Source organism: Scyliorhinus canicula, chromosome 1 (assembly GCF_902713615.1).
Source record: "Scyliorhinus canicula chromosome 1, sScyCan1.1, whole genome shotgun sequence".
Taxonomy (NCBI): Eukaryota; Metazoa; Chordata; class Chondrichthyes; order Carcharhiniformes; family Scyliorhinidae; genus Scyliorhinus; species Scyliorhinus canicula.
In genome coordinates, this window is record NC_052146.1 from 112,022,737 (window position 1) to 112,041,181 (window position 18,445).

An 18,445-nucleotide genomic window follows, 5' to 3' on the forward strand; every position below is an offset into this window, starting at 1 on the left:
ACCTCCGCCATATTCTCCTCCACTGCAGACTCACTCCGGTCTTCGACCAATAATCTCTCCTTTTCAGACCACTTCTGGTCCACGAACCCATACACTGGTGGGAGTCCTTCTGTACTTCACCAGTCTCCTGTTTTGTCAGTCAAATCCACAGTAAATCGGGGAAAAAGGTCTCAAAGGTCCACCACGAGTGGGAGCTACCAAATAACATAGAACAGTACTGCACAGAACAGGCCCTTTGGCCCTCGATATTGTGCCGAGCATTGCCCGAAAACAAGATCAAGCTATCTCATTCCCTGTAAAGCGACCACTCATTCCATGGCCGCGACCGGAGGTCCGCATTTTGACTTTCTAAATGTCCTGTTATTGCTTCCTTAAGAATAGATTCTAACAATTTCCCAACGGCAGATGTTAAACTAACTGGTCCAGAGTATCCTACTTTCTGCCTCCCTTCCTTTTTCAATATGGGTGTTACATTTTTCCATTCCACTGGAACCGTGCCCGCATTCTGGGAATTTTGGAGTATTATAACCCATGGATCCACTATCTCTGTTTAACACTCTAGGCCATCAGACCCTGGGGACCTGCCTGCCTTCAATCCCAATAGTTAGTTTTGTACTTTTTCCTTATTGATGATGATTATTCGAAGTTCCTCCCTTTGTATTAGCTCTGCAATATCTATTGCTATTGAATGTCTTAGTAGAGGCAACCATTCTTTGTTCAGCTCATTATGGATTGATAAAGCAGCATCACCTCCCTCCCAACTAAGGTTGGTGATATGCCGTGCCAATACAGTTGAAATTGCAGAGCTTCGAACCATGGAAATCATTACTGTCGGGTGAGGAAGAGTTCAGTGAGTGAGAGCATGATATCTTTCACTCCCTATTTTCCTCTTGGTGCCTCTTTTCCCCATTTTGTCTCTTCCCCCCCCCCCCCCCCCCCCCCCCCCAAACTTACTCCCCCCTCTCAATGATCTTTCACATGTTGTGACCGGGAGGGGAGGCTTGCGCAGTCTGACCTGCCTCATTACTCCATAGGTCGCACGTTAGTTTAAAAGTTTGATTCTCTCACCAAAATGCCTTGTTATTTACCTTCACTCCTCTTACCCAGGATAAAAGAGAGTTTAAGCAAACTTCTTTCAATAAAGCAACAAACTTATTAATTTATCATAAAACTAATTTTGTCAAATAGAAAGATAAAAGTTATTAACATACACGCCAAAACATAAAATAGAGGAATTCTGCCAATGGTTAAAAGTCCATGGTTCAAGGGGAAAGGAAAGGTAGTGGAGTCCTTGAAATGGTGACCGAAACACACACACTCTCTCTTTTTCTCTCTCTCTCTCTCTCTCTCCACACCTCCACCTCCACCTCCACCTCCCCCTCTCTTCTCTTGTCAAGATGTTTCCAGCTATAAAACTGTTGAATTACTTCATCTTGTAAAGGGATGGGCAACATGGTGACACAGTAGTTAGCACTACAGCCTCAGCACCGGTTCGATTTCAGCCTTGGGTGACTGTCTGTGTGGAGTTTGCACGTTCTTTCCATGTCTCCATGGGTTTTCTCTGGGTGCACCAGTTTCTTCCACAGTCCAAAGATGTGCAGATTACGTGGGTTCGCCGTAATCAATGCATGGGGATAGGGGGGGGGGTGAGTGGGCCTCGATCGAGGATCGGTTCGGGCTCGATGGGCTGAATGACCTCCTGCTCCATAGGAATTTTATGGATTCTGTTTTTCCCAGGAATAACGATCCATGTCCTGCATTAACTCTTAAGGCACAGTGCCTTTAAAACACTTTCTTCCAGGGTGTACTTAGCCCATGAAGATGAACCATCATCTATGATTAAATTGTTCATGATACATCATAAATCAGTAGTAAACTTTAATATAGACATACTTTTCAGAATTTGCAGGGAATTCTGGGCTGTTTTGTCTCCATTAAATGGTAATCCAAGCAACTTTTTTTTGCAGCTGGTTCAGGTTCCTTGCAGGGTCCTCAGACCCCACAGTCCACCAGCAGCTCGATGGCAGAGGGAGGAGATATAAAGCCACCAACACCCGTCTCAACGCCACAGAGCCATGTACAACCAATGCCAGGTTCCAGGTAAAACCAGCTGTATTTTAAAAGCTTGCATGAGCTCAAATAATTGCAGCCAGGTTCTCTCAATGCATCTGATTTCCTTGGACAATTGATTGGGGGCTTACTACACTAATGATAAGAGTTGTCTTCTCTTAGAAATTGTTTCATTCACTGATTTGTTCCCAAAAGGAACCATGGATGGCGGCAGAGACTAGTATCAGTTCAGGCAGGGAACTCTGATGATGATGGGAGATGATTGGGTCATGAGAGAAAAAGAACGGAATTGGTGTACACTGCATTATTGCCAAGTGTAATTGGCAGATTTGAGAGATGGGCAACCTATGGAATGAATTAATGATCATTCAGTAGAGGAGCTGGTTGTTCTGTGATGCTTCCACCCCACATTTCTAGCTAATGTTATTTAGTTGTCAGTGTGGCTAGGAAGAAAATGCAATTTTTTCGAAAGGTTTGCACCTCTCTAACATGCTGTATTAAAACTCAGGAGCAACTCTGTGAGTGTCCAGGATCCGTTTGCAGACAGTAGTGACCCAGCTTTCCAGAAGAGGACCACTGTGACTCAAAACCCTGCATACCCGCCCAGCATGAACACCACGGATTTAATGGCCCGCATGCCATACGAGCCGAACAAGGATCCATTTGGTGGAATGAGGAAAGGTAGATAGAGTTAGCTTTGAAACTATTTCTTGAAATGGAAATTTGTTTTGTATGCTTTTGTTTTACATGAGTTATTGGCCAAACGTTTCTCAACCAGTATTTTGGGATTGTTTGTAAATAACATAGTGAAACTCATCTCTCTCCCAGCAGCTCCTGGGACTGACCCTTTCATGTCTCCTGGACTCGCTCCCAATACTGGAATGGGAGATCCTTACAATCGCCCTCCTGCAACTGGTATGGGGCAGAGGCAACAATATGCATATGTATCTGGATTTGAAAGGAGGTAAGTCTGAATAATATTTTGAAAGTTTGAATGCACTAGACCTAATATATTCTGTTTGGATCACTATTTCAATGAGCTTAACAACATTGGTTAAATGTTTAGATCTGGTTTTATTCACCACCATACAGGGTTTTAGGGAGAGTGGCTTTGAGACTTTCCGTTTATGCCTCTTTGTCCTGTTGTTCATTTTGCTTTTGGTGAAGCTTTGCTTTGAGTTCCTTCCAATCGCAGCCCTTCAACACCTGGACATTCTTTCGAGTTGTGGGATTCAACTCTTTGATGTGGTCAGGTGACAGAGAGATGTCCACAGTGCGCACATTTCTGTATTTCATTCACCTTGCTCTTTCCTTCTCCACCTCTATTCTGTTAGGTCTGAACATGGGATGGGCCCAGAGGGGACTTTGGGACCAGTAACAGCGCAGCCTAATGTGGTGCCAGTCAATGCCGATTCCGGCATGTACTCTCCAAATCGCTATTCAGGACAGCAGCGGTAAGTGTGTATTGGAATGCTACCTTGGAGTTGTTCTTGGAAAACTGGAAATTTTGGGTCTAACTTAGATTTATTCTCAAAATAATTATTTTGCAGAATGTATTCCTCTTTATTGATTATTTGTATAACACAAAGGAAGGGGAAAGCCAGTGATTGGAACAGAAATGATGCATTGCTCCATCTTTAGCTCTGTGTCTGTTTACTTAATAGCCTCTGTTGCTAGTTTTGCCAAGCAAATGTGAACCGTTGGCATTGAGGATGGACTCAAATCTCCATGTCAAGCTGGTACAGGTTTAGGAACAGGAATTTGGAGCAGAAGTTGGCAATTCGGCCCTTCAATCCTGCTCCACTATTTAATCAGATCACGGCTGATCTCTTCCTGATCTGAAATCCGCCTATCTACCTGTTCCCATATCTCTTTAACCTGTTTTTAAAAATCAGAAATATATCTTATCTGCTTCGTGAAACCATTTAATGATTCAAGCCCCACCACACTATGAAGCAGTTAGTTCCACAAATTCACCACCCCTCTGCAATAAGTAGCTCCTCATCTCAGTTTTAAATCCCCCACCTCTCAAATTATATCTGTGACCTCTCGTTCTAGATTGCCCCAAAAGGGGCAACATTTGGCCTACATTTACTTCATCAATCCCTTTTAGTACTTCATATACCTTGATCAGACCCCCGCTCATTCTTCTAAACTCCAGCGAGTATAAGCCCAAACTGTTTCATCTCTCCTCGTACGTCAACCCTTTCATCCCCGGAATCGACCTGGTGAACCTCCTCTGAACTGCCTCCAACGCCACCACATCCGTCCTCAAATAAGGAGACCAAAACTGGACACAATACTCCAGATGTGGTCTCGGCAACACCGTATACAATTGCAACAGCACTTTTCTACTTTTCTACTCCAGTCCTTTTGCAAAATGCGCAAAAATTCCACTTGCGCATTTTTATTATATGCTGTACCAACTTTTTGCAATTCATGAATAAAGACACCCAGATCCCTCTGCCCAGATGCCTTTTTAATTTGCTTTCCATTTAGGTGATGATTTGCCTTTCTCTTTTTTTACGCCAAAATGACTGACCTCACACACATCCACATTAAACTCCCCCACCTGCCAAATTTTGGCCTATTCTCCTAGCCTATTGATATCCATCTGTAAACTCTTTATCTTCTCTTCACTGCCTGCTTTCCCACCTATTTTAGTATCATCTGTAAATGTTGCTATGTTACACTCTGTTCCTGCTTGCAGATCATTTATATAGATTGTAAACAGTTGAGATCTGAGGACTGACCTGTGCGGCTACAGTTGGTTAGACAGCCAGAGAAGGACCCATTTATCCCAACTCTCGTCAGTCAATCCAATCTAGTACTCTTACCCCCAATACCCTACGATCTCACCTTTTGGATCTTTTATGCGGCACCTTGTCAAACGCCTGTGGTTGGGGCAGAATCCATGTGAATAAGCCGAGACATTTCAGTTTGAATTTATAGGGTTTGCAAGTTGTCTTGGTCAGAGGTCTTTTCCTTCTTCATGGTTCCCTCCCAGCAGAGCAATTACCTTAAAGTTGGACCCACCAACTGCTCTTAAGCGGCATGTTCCCACCAGAAGCTCTGTACATTTGATGGGAAGATTGTTTTATGAGGTTGTTGTTACTATAGGATCTGAATGTCTACAGCTACTAAATTTGATGTTCTCCTCTCACTCAACCGGTTCCCATAATACTAGGCACGATCCTTATGGAAACCAGTATCCTGGACAAGGAGTTCCGGCTGGACAGTCGTATTCTAACCAGCAACCTGGCATGTTTCCACAGCAGCAACAGCAAGTAAGTGGCATATGGGGTTGGGCAGATAACACATGTATTGAGCCCCAGCTCCTCTCAGTAGAAGCTGGCGGTGTGTGAGGGACCTGGCAGCCTCAACCAAGTGATTTATGTTTTAAAACGTTGACGTTTGTTGAAAATATCAATTCATATTGTATGCAATAGCCGATGATCCTGTTTGTGTAGTTAGTGCCAGTCCTTAAATGTTGAGAACCAGGGGTTGATTACAGCTTTTAGGAAACAAGAACAGAGAATTTCTTAGGATTTGCATGCAGCCAGACTAATTGTCCCTGACTGTCGTGATATGAACAGAGCCACCAGCACCTTCGTTCAGAAAATAATAGTCCCTCGTTAATGCATTAATGCTGAATTTCTGTGCTCGAACTTGGGGGTTGGGATTTGTTTGGATTTTGGTTATTGTCATGTGTACAGAGGTACAGTGAAAAGTAATTTTCTGCGAGCAGCTCAACAGATCATTAAGTACATGAAAAGAAAATACATAATAGGGCAATACAAGATAGACAATGTAACTACATAACACCAGCATCGGGTGAATCATACAGAGGTGTAGTGTTAATCAGGTCACTCCACAAGCGGGTTGTTTAGGAGTCTGGTAACAGCGGGGAAGAACCTGTTTTTGAATCTGTTCATGCCTGTTCTCAGACTTTTGTATCTCCTGCCCGATGAAAAAAGTTGGAGGAGTGAGTAAGCCGGGTAGGAGGGGCCTTTCATTATGTTGCCCACTTTGCCCAGGCAGCGGGGGGTGTAGATGGATTTCTGAGTTTGTATATTTTTCCACCTTGTATATTCTGGGTTCTCTACAATAACAAGGGAACATAGGCTAAATGCTGGGGCAAAGCTATGGCAGGTGGAATTTGATGTATCTATTGGATCTGTGAAAAACAAATAGGATTGTTTTATAAGTAGAGAGATGTAAAAGTTGCAGAGAAGCAAATGGATTTCAGTGCCCAACTACACAAACCATGAAAAAGGAGTGCATTGGCAGAAACGGCAATCAGTTGTTGAACTCTGATCTTCAGAGGAGTTGGATTACAAAAGGGATTATACTTTAGTTGCACAGAGCCTTGGTCAGACTCCTTCTGGATTAGCGTATTCAGTTTTCGGCACTGCATCTCTTGAAGGATATATTGACCTTTTGTGGTGGGGAGCCAGGCCCAGATGCGCTAGATGTTACCAGGGCATCAATTTACAAAAATGTGGCTCTTATTTTTTTGAATTTAGAATGGAGTAGTTACAGAGAATATCAAAGTGGGGGAAGTCTACAATGAAGGGATAATGTATTTAAGTTGGAGCTAAGCTATTCAAGAGTGAAATCAGGCAGCACTTTTTTTTAAACATGTTCCATTTTTTGCTGTAGCCAGAGAATCGTTGGCAATGGCTTCTCTTCGTGATCTCAAATTGCTACCTCTGGTGTCCCTCAAGGATCCATGCTTGGCCCTTCCTATTTCCCATTAACATGCTGTATCTTGCAAAATCATTCGAAGGTACAGAGTCAGTTTTGACTTGTACACTGACAAGTTCAATATGATCCGACCACATAGGTGCCTTCACTTGAGACTACCGTCATCCATCTCAACATTGCCCGGTTCTATCCATGGCTCAGCTTATCTGCTGCTGAAACCCTTGTCTATGCTTTTTTTTACCTTCAGATTATTCAAGTCACTTCTTTTTTAAAATATTTCTTTATTCTCTTCCTTTTTCGCATTTTCTCCCAAATTTACACCCACCAACAATAAACAATAATCAGTAACAAATATGTCAATCCCCATATTGATAACAGCGATCCCATCCTCCCAGCAAACCCAAAACATTCGCCCACATGTTCACATAAACAACTGACAAAAAGGAATCAGGAATCACCCATGGCTACCATTAACACCCATCCCCCTCCCCCCACCACCACCCCCAACTAATATTCAATGTTATCCAGTTCTTGAAAGTGCATAATGAATAATGCCCATGAATTGTAGAACCCCTCCAGCCTTCCCCTCAGTTCAAACTATTCAAGCCACTTCTGACTAGCCTCCCATGTTCTATCCTCTGTAAAAGGGCACCCAAAACTCTGCTTGCACCAAGTCCTATTCACCCCTCACTCTGTGCTCACTGACCTACATTGTTGTACAGTTAAGCAATCCCTTGTTTTTTTTTTAACTGTCTTATTTTCTACTTATTCCATGGCCTTGCCCTATCTCTATAATTTCTTTCAACCTCGCAACCTTCCAAGATAATTACACTAAGACTGGCCTCTTGAACATCCCAATTTTAATTGTTCCATCATTGTTGGTTGCCTTCAGCTGCCTCGGTTCTAAACTCTAGAATCCCCTCCACAATTCTCTCCACGTGTCTAACTTTCTCTCCCCTTTCGGAAGTTCCTAAAATCCTATTTTGACCAAGTGTATCTCTTTGTGATTTGGTGTCAAATTTTGTTTGATAACGCTCATTTAATGAGCTTTGGGATGTTTTATGAAGTTTTATAATGACTTGTTGAAATATGGAATTGTCTTACTCCCAAAAGTCTGTGGATGCTAGGGATCACTTGAAATTTTCAAGTCTGGAGTCAATAAAGATTTGAGTAAGGATATCAGAGAATATGGCTCAAAGATGGGCAAATGGGCCTGATTGGCAGATGACACATAGCTGGGTGGGAAGGTGAGCTGTGAGGAGGATGCCGAGGACCCGGGTTCAATCCTGGCCCCGGGTCACTATCTGTGTGGAGTTTGCACATTCTCCCCGTGTCAGCGTGGGTTTTACCCCCTCAATCCGAAAATGTGCAGGTTAGGTGGATTGGCCACACTAAATTGCCCCTTAATTGGAAAAAATAATTGTACTCTAAATTTTTAAAAAAGAGAAATGCTTCAGTGTGATTTGGACAGGTTGAGTGAGTGGACACATGCATGGCAGATGCAGTATAATGTGGTTAAATGTAAGGTTATCCACTTTGGTAGCAAAAACAGGAAGGCACATTATTATCTGAATGGCTATAGATTGAGAGAGGGGAATGTGCATTGCGACCTGGGCATCCTTATACACCAGTCGTTGAAAGTAAGCATGCAGGTGCAGCAGGACATAAAGAAGGTAAATGGCATGTTGGCCTTCAAAGTCAGAAGATTAGAGTACAGGAGCGGGAATGTTTTTCTGCAATTATACAAAGCCTTGGTGAGATCACACTTGGATTATTGTGTTCAATTTTGGTCCCCTGATCTGAGGAAGGATGGTATAGAGAGAATGCAGCTAATGTTTGTTTACCAGACTGATTCCTGGGATCGCAGGATTGGTGTATGAGGAGAGATTGAGTCGGTTAGATTATATTTGCTGGAGTTTAGAAGAATAAGAGGTGGATATCATAGAAACCTATAAAATTTTAACAGGACCAGACAGGGTAGATGCAAGAAGGATGTTGGTGGGGAAGTCCAGAACCAGGGGTCAGAGTCTGCGGGTTACAGGGTAAACCATTTAGTACTGAGATTGGTAGAGGTTTCTTCACCCAGAGAGTGGTGAACCTGTGGAATTCCCTATCAGAGAAAGAAATTGAGGCCAAAGTATGTATGTTTTCAAAAAGCAGTTAGATATAGCTCTTGAGCTAAAAGGATCAAAGGATATAGGGGAAAGCGAGAACAGGTTACTGAGCTGAATGATCAACCATGATCATAATTAATGGTGGAAGGGCAGCACGGTGGCGCAGTGGTTAGAGCTGCTGCCTCATGGCACCGAAGTCGCAAGTTCGATCCCGACTCAGGGTCACTGTCCGCATGGAGTTTGCGCATTCTCCCCGCCTCTGCGTGGGTTGGCCACACTAAATTGCCCCTTAATTGGAAAAAAATAACTAGTTACTCTAAATTTAAAAAAATAATAATTAATGGTGGAGCAGACTCGAAGGGCCAAATGGCCGACTCCTTCTATTTTCTGTATTTCTCTGTTCAGATCGGCCATTATCTAACTGATGGGCAGAATGGGCTTGAGGGGAGTGGATAGCATGACATTATCCCTATGTTTCTCATTTAGATGTGGCACAGCTCTCATACTTGAGGCATAATTGCTCTTGGGGTTCAGTTCTAGAGTCCATATTCATTTGTAACTATAGTGATTTAATCAACCAGGAAAAATCATGGCCAAACCGAATTGTGTTCTTCCATCTATGTAAATACAAAACTTTTGCATAGAGTCAAAGTCAATGAGTGCTGATCAGGAATGGGGTCCCTGTTCCAATTCCTCCTCCCCAATATCCAAAGAAACTGAGGCGGTTGTCCATGCAGCTAGCCCCCTTAAAAGGGGGAGGATACTCTATGAAATAACCTCTTTGACAAAGCATAGCTCCTTGCTTTTTTAAATGTCAGGTCTTGTGTTAGTGTTATCCTCATACTTTTATTTGTATGAGTTTAATAAACTACATTCTCTTTGTTTTTATCAGAACTTCAAGCGCCAGATAGACGGGACTTATGGGCCTCCAGCCAAGCGGCATGAAGGTGAAATGTATGGGATGCCCTACACAGCCCAGCAATCTCAGCAAGATCTGTATAACCAGTACAGCAATGCCTATCCTGGTGCCGATCGCCGGCCGGTACAGAATCAGTTTCCATTTCAGTATGGCAGAGAGAGAATGCAAGGTCCCCCTGGCTCAGCGTCTCAGCAGCCTGTGCCTCCACAAATGATGGGTCCATTACAATCTCCTCCTGAAGGACCACAAGGCACTGTGTGGTCAGGACGAAATGACATGGCTTACAACTACCCAAACCGGCAAGGTCCTGGTGCCCCACCACAAGCTCCAGGATATCACAGCATGAATCGTTCAGAGGAGATGATGGGACCTGATCAGAGAATGAACCATGAAGGGCAGTGGGCTTCTCATGTCAACCAACGCCAACCATCATTCACCCCCTCTGCTCCTCTTCCCCCGATCACAAGGCCATCACAGTCCACCTATCAAACTCCTCCATCAGTGCCAAACCATCTTTCCCAGGTATCCAGCCCAGCTCCCATGCCACGACCATTGGAGAACCGTACCTCACCCAGCAAATCATCATTTCTGCATTCGGGGATGAAAATGCAAAAAGTTGGACCCCCAATACCTGCATCTCATATTTCTGTACCATCCACACACCCACCACTGATGAGACGCGACATTACCTTCCCTCCTGGTTCAGTTGAGGCATCTCAACCAGTTCTGAAATCACGGCGGAGACTCACCCCCAAGGACATTGGTAAGTTGCGATAAACAGTAATCATAGAATCCCTACAGTGCAGAAGGAGGCCATTCGGCCCATCTAGTCTGCACCGACCCTCTGAAAGAGCACCATACCTAGACACAGTTCCTCACCGTATCTCCGTAACCCCACCTAGGGACAATTTAGCACAGCCAATTCATCTAACCTGCACATCTTTGGACTGTGGGAGGAAACCGGAGCCTGGAGGAAACCCAGGCAGACGGAAGAATTGGCAACCGTCACACAGACAGTCGCCCAAGGTCGGAATTGTATCTGGGTTCCTGGCGTTGGGGCATCAGTGCTAGCCACTGCCACCGTGCCATCCCAAACTACCCAGTAATGTTTTGGCAGTTAATGTCCAAGGTGCTCAGAGTAGTTAGACTGGGATATTAACAGTTCTAAACCATATCCAAGCCAAATGGAATTTGTGTGATCTGTGTGATGAATTTACTTGATTGGAATAACACTGCAGCAATCATTTCATTGGGGGCTTGCCCGAATTTGGCACATGGGGTTATGCTATAGACTAGATCTGTGATGGGGGAACATTTGGTTTAGCTGATCTAACCTCCTGCATAGAATAATTGTGCTGGTTGATTCTTTGCTAGATCTCTGCTGTCAGAAGAGGCAGTTTCAGTGGTTTAAAGTGAAGTTTGATATAATTCAAAGGCATGTGGAATAGATACATTCCTATGGTTACACAAGCAAAGGATTATTCTAATGAATGTTTTAGTGTCAGCAAAGATCTGAAATGTTCTTCAATATGAAATTATTCCCAACTCGGTACCAAGCATGCAATTTCCAACCAGTTTAAGTCAACTTTGTTTGCTGGAATGTTCCTATCAATGCTTTGTGCCATAACTTTCGGGAGGCAGTGGCGTTGTGATATTGTCACTGGACTAATAATCCAGAGACCCAGGGTAATGCCCTGGCGGCCTGGGTTTGAATCCCACCATGGCAGATGGTGAAATTTGAATTGAATAAAAATCTGCAATTAAAAGTATAAAAGTGACCATTGTTGATGTAAAAACCCATCTGATTCATGAATATCCTTTAGGGAAGGAAATCTGTCATCCTTATCTGGTTTGGCCATACATGTGACTCCAGATCCACAGCCATGTGGTTGACTTTTAAATGCCCTCTGGGATGGGCAATAAATGTTGCCCAGCCAGAAGCACTCACTTCCCATGAACGAATAACCAAAAACAAAACTTCTGTGTCCTGGTGCAACTGCATACCAGTCTATAGTAGAAAGCATTGGTAATTTTGGGTAGACTTTAGGTGTATAAAGTCAGAGTTGAGAATATTTTTGATGTAGATACCTCTAAGTCAGCCTGAAATGGTGATCTCAAGCAGAATGGCCCTGTGGATGAGAGATGGTGTTGGCTGAGTGAGCAGCTGGAAGCAGAGGTGAAGAGGTGAATCTGGTTAGTAATCTGGAGATGTATTTTGCACAAGTAGTCCCTGATAAATTTTTTCCCTCTCTGGGATATAAAATTAATTAACTGTTCTGAGATTTGCTGCTTTTAATAACATCCTGGAGATTACCACTGACCAGAAACTGAACTGAAGTAGCCATATAAATACTGTGGCTACAAGAGCATGAGAAAGGCTGGGAGTTCTGTGGTGAGTAACTCTGTCCACCATCTGTAAGGCAAAAGTCAGGAGTGTGATGGAATACTCTGCACTTGCATGGACGAGCACAGATCCCAACAAAAGTTAAGAAGTGCAATACCATCCAGGACAAAGCCTGCTTGATTCACCCCCAATCCACCACTTAAACATTCACTCCACTTCCAGCGCACAGTGACAGCAGCGTGTGCCACCTACAAGATGCACTGCAGCAATTGCCAGGAATCATTTAACATCTTCCAAATCTGTGACCTCTACTACCTAGAAGGGCAATTGCAAGAGATGCACGGGAACACCATCGCCTGCATGTTCCTCGCTAAGCCACACACCATCCAGACTTGGAACTGTATTGCTGTTCCTTCACTCTGTTGCTGAGTCAAAATCCTGGAACTCCCTTCTTAATAGCAATGTGGGTGTACCTATACCACTTGGACTGCAGGAGGTCAAAATGGCAGCTCACCATCACCGGCTCCAGGGCAATTAGGGATGGGCAATTTAAACACTAGCCTAGCCATGTCCCATGAATGAATAAATAAAAATACATTGTGTTTTGGCTATACTGATGATGTTGCTGTGACACTGGGGGCGACTGCATGACCTTTCCCATAAGTACGTGTGGGTGAATGTTCCTTTCTATTGAAGGGGTTCACTGTAGGTCTGGCTAACTAAGTGAATAGGATTAAATAGCACACTGATCCAGGTAAGCCGCTGCTGCGGGAGGCCTGGTCACGTACCTGCACAGATAGTAAGCAAGTTAGTCCAGGACACTTAGAATTTTACTTTGCTTTCCAGGAGCATTTGTATGTTCAATATTTTAGGACAGATGGCAAGTTTTGGAGTAAGCCGGGAAAGAGCAGGAGAGTGGGGCAGATATCACTTTCAAATGGTCCCCTTTCATGTTGTATGTTTTTAAACTGTGTTGTCCCTTGAGCTGCCACAACCATATTGATTAATGATGACTGAACAAAACCACCAAGTTTTGCTAAATGGCACCTTTTTATGAAGAAAGCTGATTGTCTAGTAGAGTGCAAATCAGGTCATATGAGAAATAGAATGACCATACCAAATTTGGATTTTACACTGGTGCAGACTGGGAAAAGGAAGCCACAAATTTTGAATAGATTTCCTTGGGAAAGAAAAAATATCTGCCCACTCAATTACATTCTGGTGTGCTTTGCAGCCAATGACGTGTTTTTTGAAATGTAGTCACCTGTTATAATGTAGGAAACAGTGCAGCAAATTTGAGCATAACTAACTCCCACAAACAGCAATGTGATACTGACCAGATATCTGTTTTTATTATGTTGATTGAGGGAAAAAGATTGGAGCGTATTTTCATGCTTTTTCAAAATATTCGCATGGGATCTTGTACATCTATGTGAAAGGGCAGGCAGGAATTCGGCTTAAAGTTTCATCCAAAAGATGGCATCCCCAACAGTGCTGCACTGGCTTGACAGCCTCGATTTTTGTGCTGAAGTTTTGGAATGGGACTTTAACCCATAACCTTCTGATTCAAAGGTGAGAGTGCTACTAACTGAGCCTTGGCTGACATAACAATGAGTCAGAATAGAGCTAATGTGGTGAGCTTTGTCAACACAGTAAGGGTATAGGGGAACCAGGCGTTTTTAATGCAGACCTTAGTTTTTGTTTGTAGAGATGAGAAAGGTTGCAAATAAACTGTAATGCTCAAGATGGATATGTGTTGTGAATGTGATGAACTGTCACCAGATTGTGATTTAAGCAGCATTCTTTGTGTTCCATTCCCAGGCACCCCAGAGGCTTGGCGAGTGATGATGTCCCTTAAATCTGGACTCCTAGCTGAAAGTACCTGGGCCTTGGACACCATTAATATTTTACTGTATGATGATAGTAGTGTAGCTACCTTCACACTCTCACAGGTGAGTAACAGTGAGCAAACCTTGCTAAATGGAACGGAATCTGACTACCCAAAATAGAATTTGGGATTGAAATCTGATACCAGTTTGGCTTCCGCACAGTGACTGCCTGGGTCCTGCTCATTGAGACCTATCAGGATAGAATAAATTTACTGCAATGGGGATTCAGCTGGTCATGAATTGTCCAGGCATTAGGCAGCTCTGGATGAATTTGCATACCAGTTGAAACGTGGTTTTGAAAATATACGAACTGCTTTGAGGTGCAGTGGCTTTTATGCGTGCTCACTCTCGCTTTCCTTATTCTTTCTGTCCTTACCCTCATATTGTTGGAGATGAGGAGACTTGAAATATGTGCAGAGAAATGTGGTCTATTTCTTCAATTATACATTTGACATTTAAGTTTAACTGATAATATTCTCCTGTCTTGGGCACAATGTCTCCCTGATTTAGTAAAATTTATGAACTGTATTGAGACAATACCAGAAAAACATTGGAAGACCGCCAGCAAACTCTCCGAATTCATCAAGCTGAATATTATTTGAGGCTATTGTGTAAACTTTGGGCCTGATGGTTAGTGAGGAGCATATATGGAGTTATTGTTATGTGGGGCAGGCAAGGAAGTGGGGTGAAATTTGCTTGTGTCGGAGTCGGCCACTCAAAACAGTAACCTAGCACCGGGTTAAAATGACAGGATGGATTTCCGGTGGCAGCCATGGAGGAGTAGGTAACACATTCGATAGCTCCCGCCTGAAACAGATTTTCGGACCTTTTTCCCCGGACTTTTGTGGACTTTATGAAATAAATCGGTGGAGTGAGCAATAGTAAGGAGGATTCGCCCCCGATGTATCGATAGCTGGACCAGAAGTCGCCGTGTCAAACGATTTAGTCCCGATAGAGGGAAGCGAGTGGAGCTGGCAGTGTGGCAAAGCATGGCAGGCGGCAAGGACCAGGGAGCGGCGGCTCACTGGCCGAAGGAGCAGCAGATGGAGTTCTTCGTTGCTTTGCCGAGCTAAAAAAGTTTACGCTTGACCTGATAAAAGCATCGATCAACCAAATGGTCGTGCCTCAGGGGGCCCAGGCGAAAGCGATTAAGGAGATCGAGTTAAAACTATCCAACCAAGAGGACGAGATAACTGTACTGGAGCACAAGGTGGAGGTGCTAGATGACTGCCACAGGAACATGCAGGAGAAGCTGGACAGCAGGACCAGGAGGCAGAATTTAAGAATCGTTGGCCTTCCTGAAGGCATTGAGGGACCAAATGCGTGAGCATATGTGTCGGGTATGCCGGAGTCGCTGATGGGAGAGGGGGCTTTCTCTCGACCCCTAGAACTGGACGAAGCTCAGAGCCCTCGCAAGGAAGCCGAAGGCGAATGACCCGCCGAGGGCCATTGTGGTTTGTTTTCACCGTTTTTCAGATAAGGTGGGCCAAGAAGGAACGGAGCAGCAAGTGGGAGAACAGTGAGGTGCGCATTTATCAGGATCTGGGAGCAAAGCTGGCCAAGAGACGTGCTGGTTCAACCGGGCAAAGGCGACCCTCTTTAAGAAGGGGGTGAGGTTTGGGGTGCTATACCCAGCGAGGCTGAGGGTAACGCATGAAGATCGACACTACTATTTCGAGTCACCAGACGATGTTTGGACATTTAGTAAAGAGAAGTTGGACTCTGGTTAAAAGACACTTAAGCTCCGGAGATGGGATGTGGCGGTGGTTTGTAATTGTGTTCTGTTTTAAACAAGATTGTATTTAGTCTTAGGCGAGAGAATGAGATGAGGGGAGGGTGCTTTGTTTCGCAGGGAGTTGTTAGCGGGGGCGGGGGGTCTGAAGTTAGCATTATCCTTCGGGAGATTGGGTCTTGTTTTAAGTGAGTATTTCTGTTCTGTTTTATGGTTATGTTAATGTCTTCTTGATGGCTATTGTTTACTTACTGGGGAATGGGATCCTGTAAATAGGAATTTTTAATGTGGGGAGAGGGGTCCGAACAATAAGGTGATAGTCTGATCGGCACCAGGGACAGGGGTTATCGGTGTCAGCTGACTCGTTGGGGGGGGGGGGGGGTGAGCTCGTGTTGAGTTGGTGTCTGACTTGGGAGATTAGGTTTCTGGTGTTATGATGGGGGGGGGGTGGCTGCCTTGCTGGCAAGGGGGAAATTGGCCTAAAAAGGGTGATGGCTAGTCAGCAGCAGTGGGCTGGGCTGGGTAGACCCCCCCCCGTCCAGACTGATTACGTGGAACGTGAGAGGTCTGAATGGGCCAGTTAAGAGAGCATGCGTCTTTGCACATTTAAAGAGACTAAAGGCAGACGTGGCAATGCTTCAGGAGGCACATCTAAAGGTCACGGACCAGATGAGATTAAGGAAGGGTTGGGTTAGTCAGGTGTTCCACTCAGGGCTGGACTCTACCAGGAGGGTAGCAATTCTGATCAGTAAGCGAGTGGCATTTGAGGCTGGGAGAATTGTGGCTGATAAAGGGGGTAGGTATATAATGGTGAGTGGGAAGCTGGAGGGGGTCCGAGTGGTGCTCGTGAACGTCTACGCCCTGAACTGTGACGACGTGGACTTTGAGGCGCGTGTTGGGCAAAATCCCGGACCTTGAGTCACACAACTTGATCATGGGTGCGGACTTTAATACGGTCATTGAACCCGAATTGGACCGCTCAAAATCCAGGACAGGGAAGAGGCCGGCGGCGGCAAAAGAATTGAAGGGCTTTATGGAGCAGATGGGGTGCGTTGGCCCCTGGAGGTACACACGGCCGAGGGTAAAGGAGTTTTCTTTTTTCTCCCACGTCCACAAAGTTTATTCCCGTATTTACTTTTTTGTTCTGGGCAGGGCGTTGATCCTGAAAGTGGCGGGGACAGAATACTTGGCGATTACAGTCTCTGACCATGCCCCGCACTGGGTGGATTTGCGGCTTGGAGGAGAGAGGGCAGCGTCCACTGTGGAGACTAGAAGTGGGGTTTGTTAGCGGACGAGATGGTTTGTGGGCGGGTAAATCAGAATATCCAGAACTACCTGGAAACAAACAACACGGCAGAGGTATCGGCAGCGATGGTCTGGGAAGCCCAGAAGGCAGCTGTTAGAGGGGAACTAATATCGATCCGGTCTCATAGAGAAAAGGCGGAGAGGGCAAGATTAGTAGAGGAGATACTTTGGGTGGATAGGAGTTATGCGGAGGCCCCGGATGCGGGGCTCCTGAGGGAGCGGCGTTAGCTACAGATAAAGTTTGAATTGCTGACCACAGGTAAAGCGGTAGAACAGCTGAGAAAGGCTAAGTGGGTGGTCTATGAGTATGGGGAGAAAGCGAGCAGGATGCTGGCGCACCAGCTTAGGAACAGAGAGGCGGCCAGGGAGTTTGGTGGGGTAAAGAATAAGGAGGGTTATTTGGTCGGGCCGGGGGGGGGGGGGGGGGATGATGAAGTTTTTAAGGAAATCTACAGCAAATTATATGAGTCAGAACCCTCAGCGGAAGGGATGAGGCAATTTCTGGACCAGTTGAGGTTCCCGATGGTGGAGGAGGGGCTGGGGGCCCTGATCGAGATAGAAGAAATTATTAAGTGGCTAGAGGGCATGCAGGAGGGCAAAGCGCCGGGGCCAGATGGCTTTCGGTGGAATTTATTAAGAAATTTTCAGAGACATTGAGCCCACTGCTGATGAGGACCTTTAATGAGGCGAGAGAGAAGGGAATCCTCCCCCCTACAATGTTGCAGGCCTCGATCTCACTCATTCTTAAATGAGAGAAGGACCCTGAACAGTGTGGGTCTTACAGGCCAGTCTCGCTTCTAAATGTGGATGCCAAGCTATTGGCTAAGACCTTGGCCGCAAGGATTGAAGATTGTGTCCAGGGGGTGATAAGAGGATGACCAGACTGGATTTGTTAAGGGCAGGCAATTTAATGCCAATGTGCAGAGGCTTTTAAATATTGTTATGATGCCCTCGGAAGGAGGGGAAGCAGAGATTGTGGCAGCAATGGATGCAGAGAAAGCTTTCAATTGGGTGGAGTGGGAGTACCTGTGGGAGGCTCTGGGTAGGTTTGGGTTTAGTGAGGACTTTATCCGGTGGGTGCGATTGCTGTACCAGGCGCCTGTGGCAAGGGTGCGTACGAACCAGCTTAGGTCGGGGTATTTTAAATTGCACCGGGGGACAGGCAAGGTGCCCCCTCTCCCTGCTATTATTTGCTCCAGCCATTGAGCCGCTGGCCATGGCATTGAGAGCCTCAAGGGGCTGGCAGGGGCTGGTCCGGGGAAGGGTGGAGCACCGGGTCTCGCTGTACGCGATGATTTCCTCCTGTATATTTCGGACCCACTGGAGGGGATGGGGAGGTCATGCTGATCTTAAGGGAATTTGGCA

At 45.1% G+C, this 18,445-nt stretch overlaps 1 protein-coding gene across 3 annotated transcripts in view; it reads left to right on the plus strand.

Annotated features, from left to right (window-relative positions):
- The window catches only part of arid1ab (AT rich interactive domain 1Ab (SWI-like)), a 216,245-nt gene that overhangs the window by 191,423 nt on the left and 6,377 nt on the right, over nucleotides 1–18,445 (plus strand). For 2 of the 3 annotated variants that reach the window (XM_038797821.1, XM_038797836.1), the window contains exons 13-19: nucleotides 1,968–2,100; nucleotides 2,579–2,751; nucleotides 2,899–3,034; nucleotides 3,405–3,524; nucleotides 5,258–5,357; nucleotides 9,784–10,573; nucleotides 13,976–14,106. In XM_038797821.1, coding sequence (XP_038653749.1) covers nucleotides 1,968–2,100; nucleotides 2,579–2,751; nucleotides 2,899–3,034; nucleotides 3,405–3,524; nucleotides 5,258–5,357; nucleotides 9,784–10,573; nucleotides 13,976–14,106 — 1,583 coding nt within the window. The remainder of the gene's footprint in view (nucleotides 1–1,967; nucleotides 2,101–2,578; nucleotides 2,752–2,898; nucleotides 3,035–3,404; nucleotides 3,525–5,257; nucleotides 5,358–9,783; nucleotides 10,574–13,975; nucleotides 14,107–18,445) is intronic. The other variant, XM_038797831.1, reaches the window with a different exon arrangement.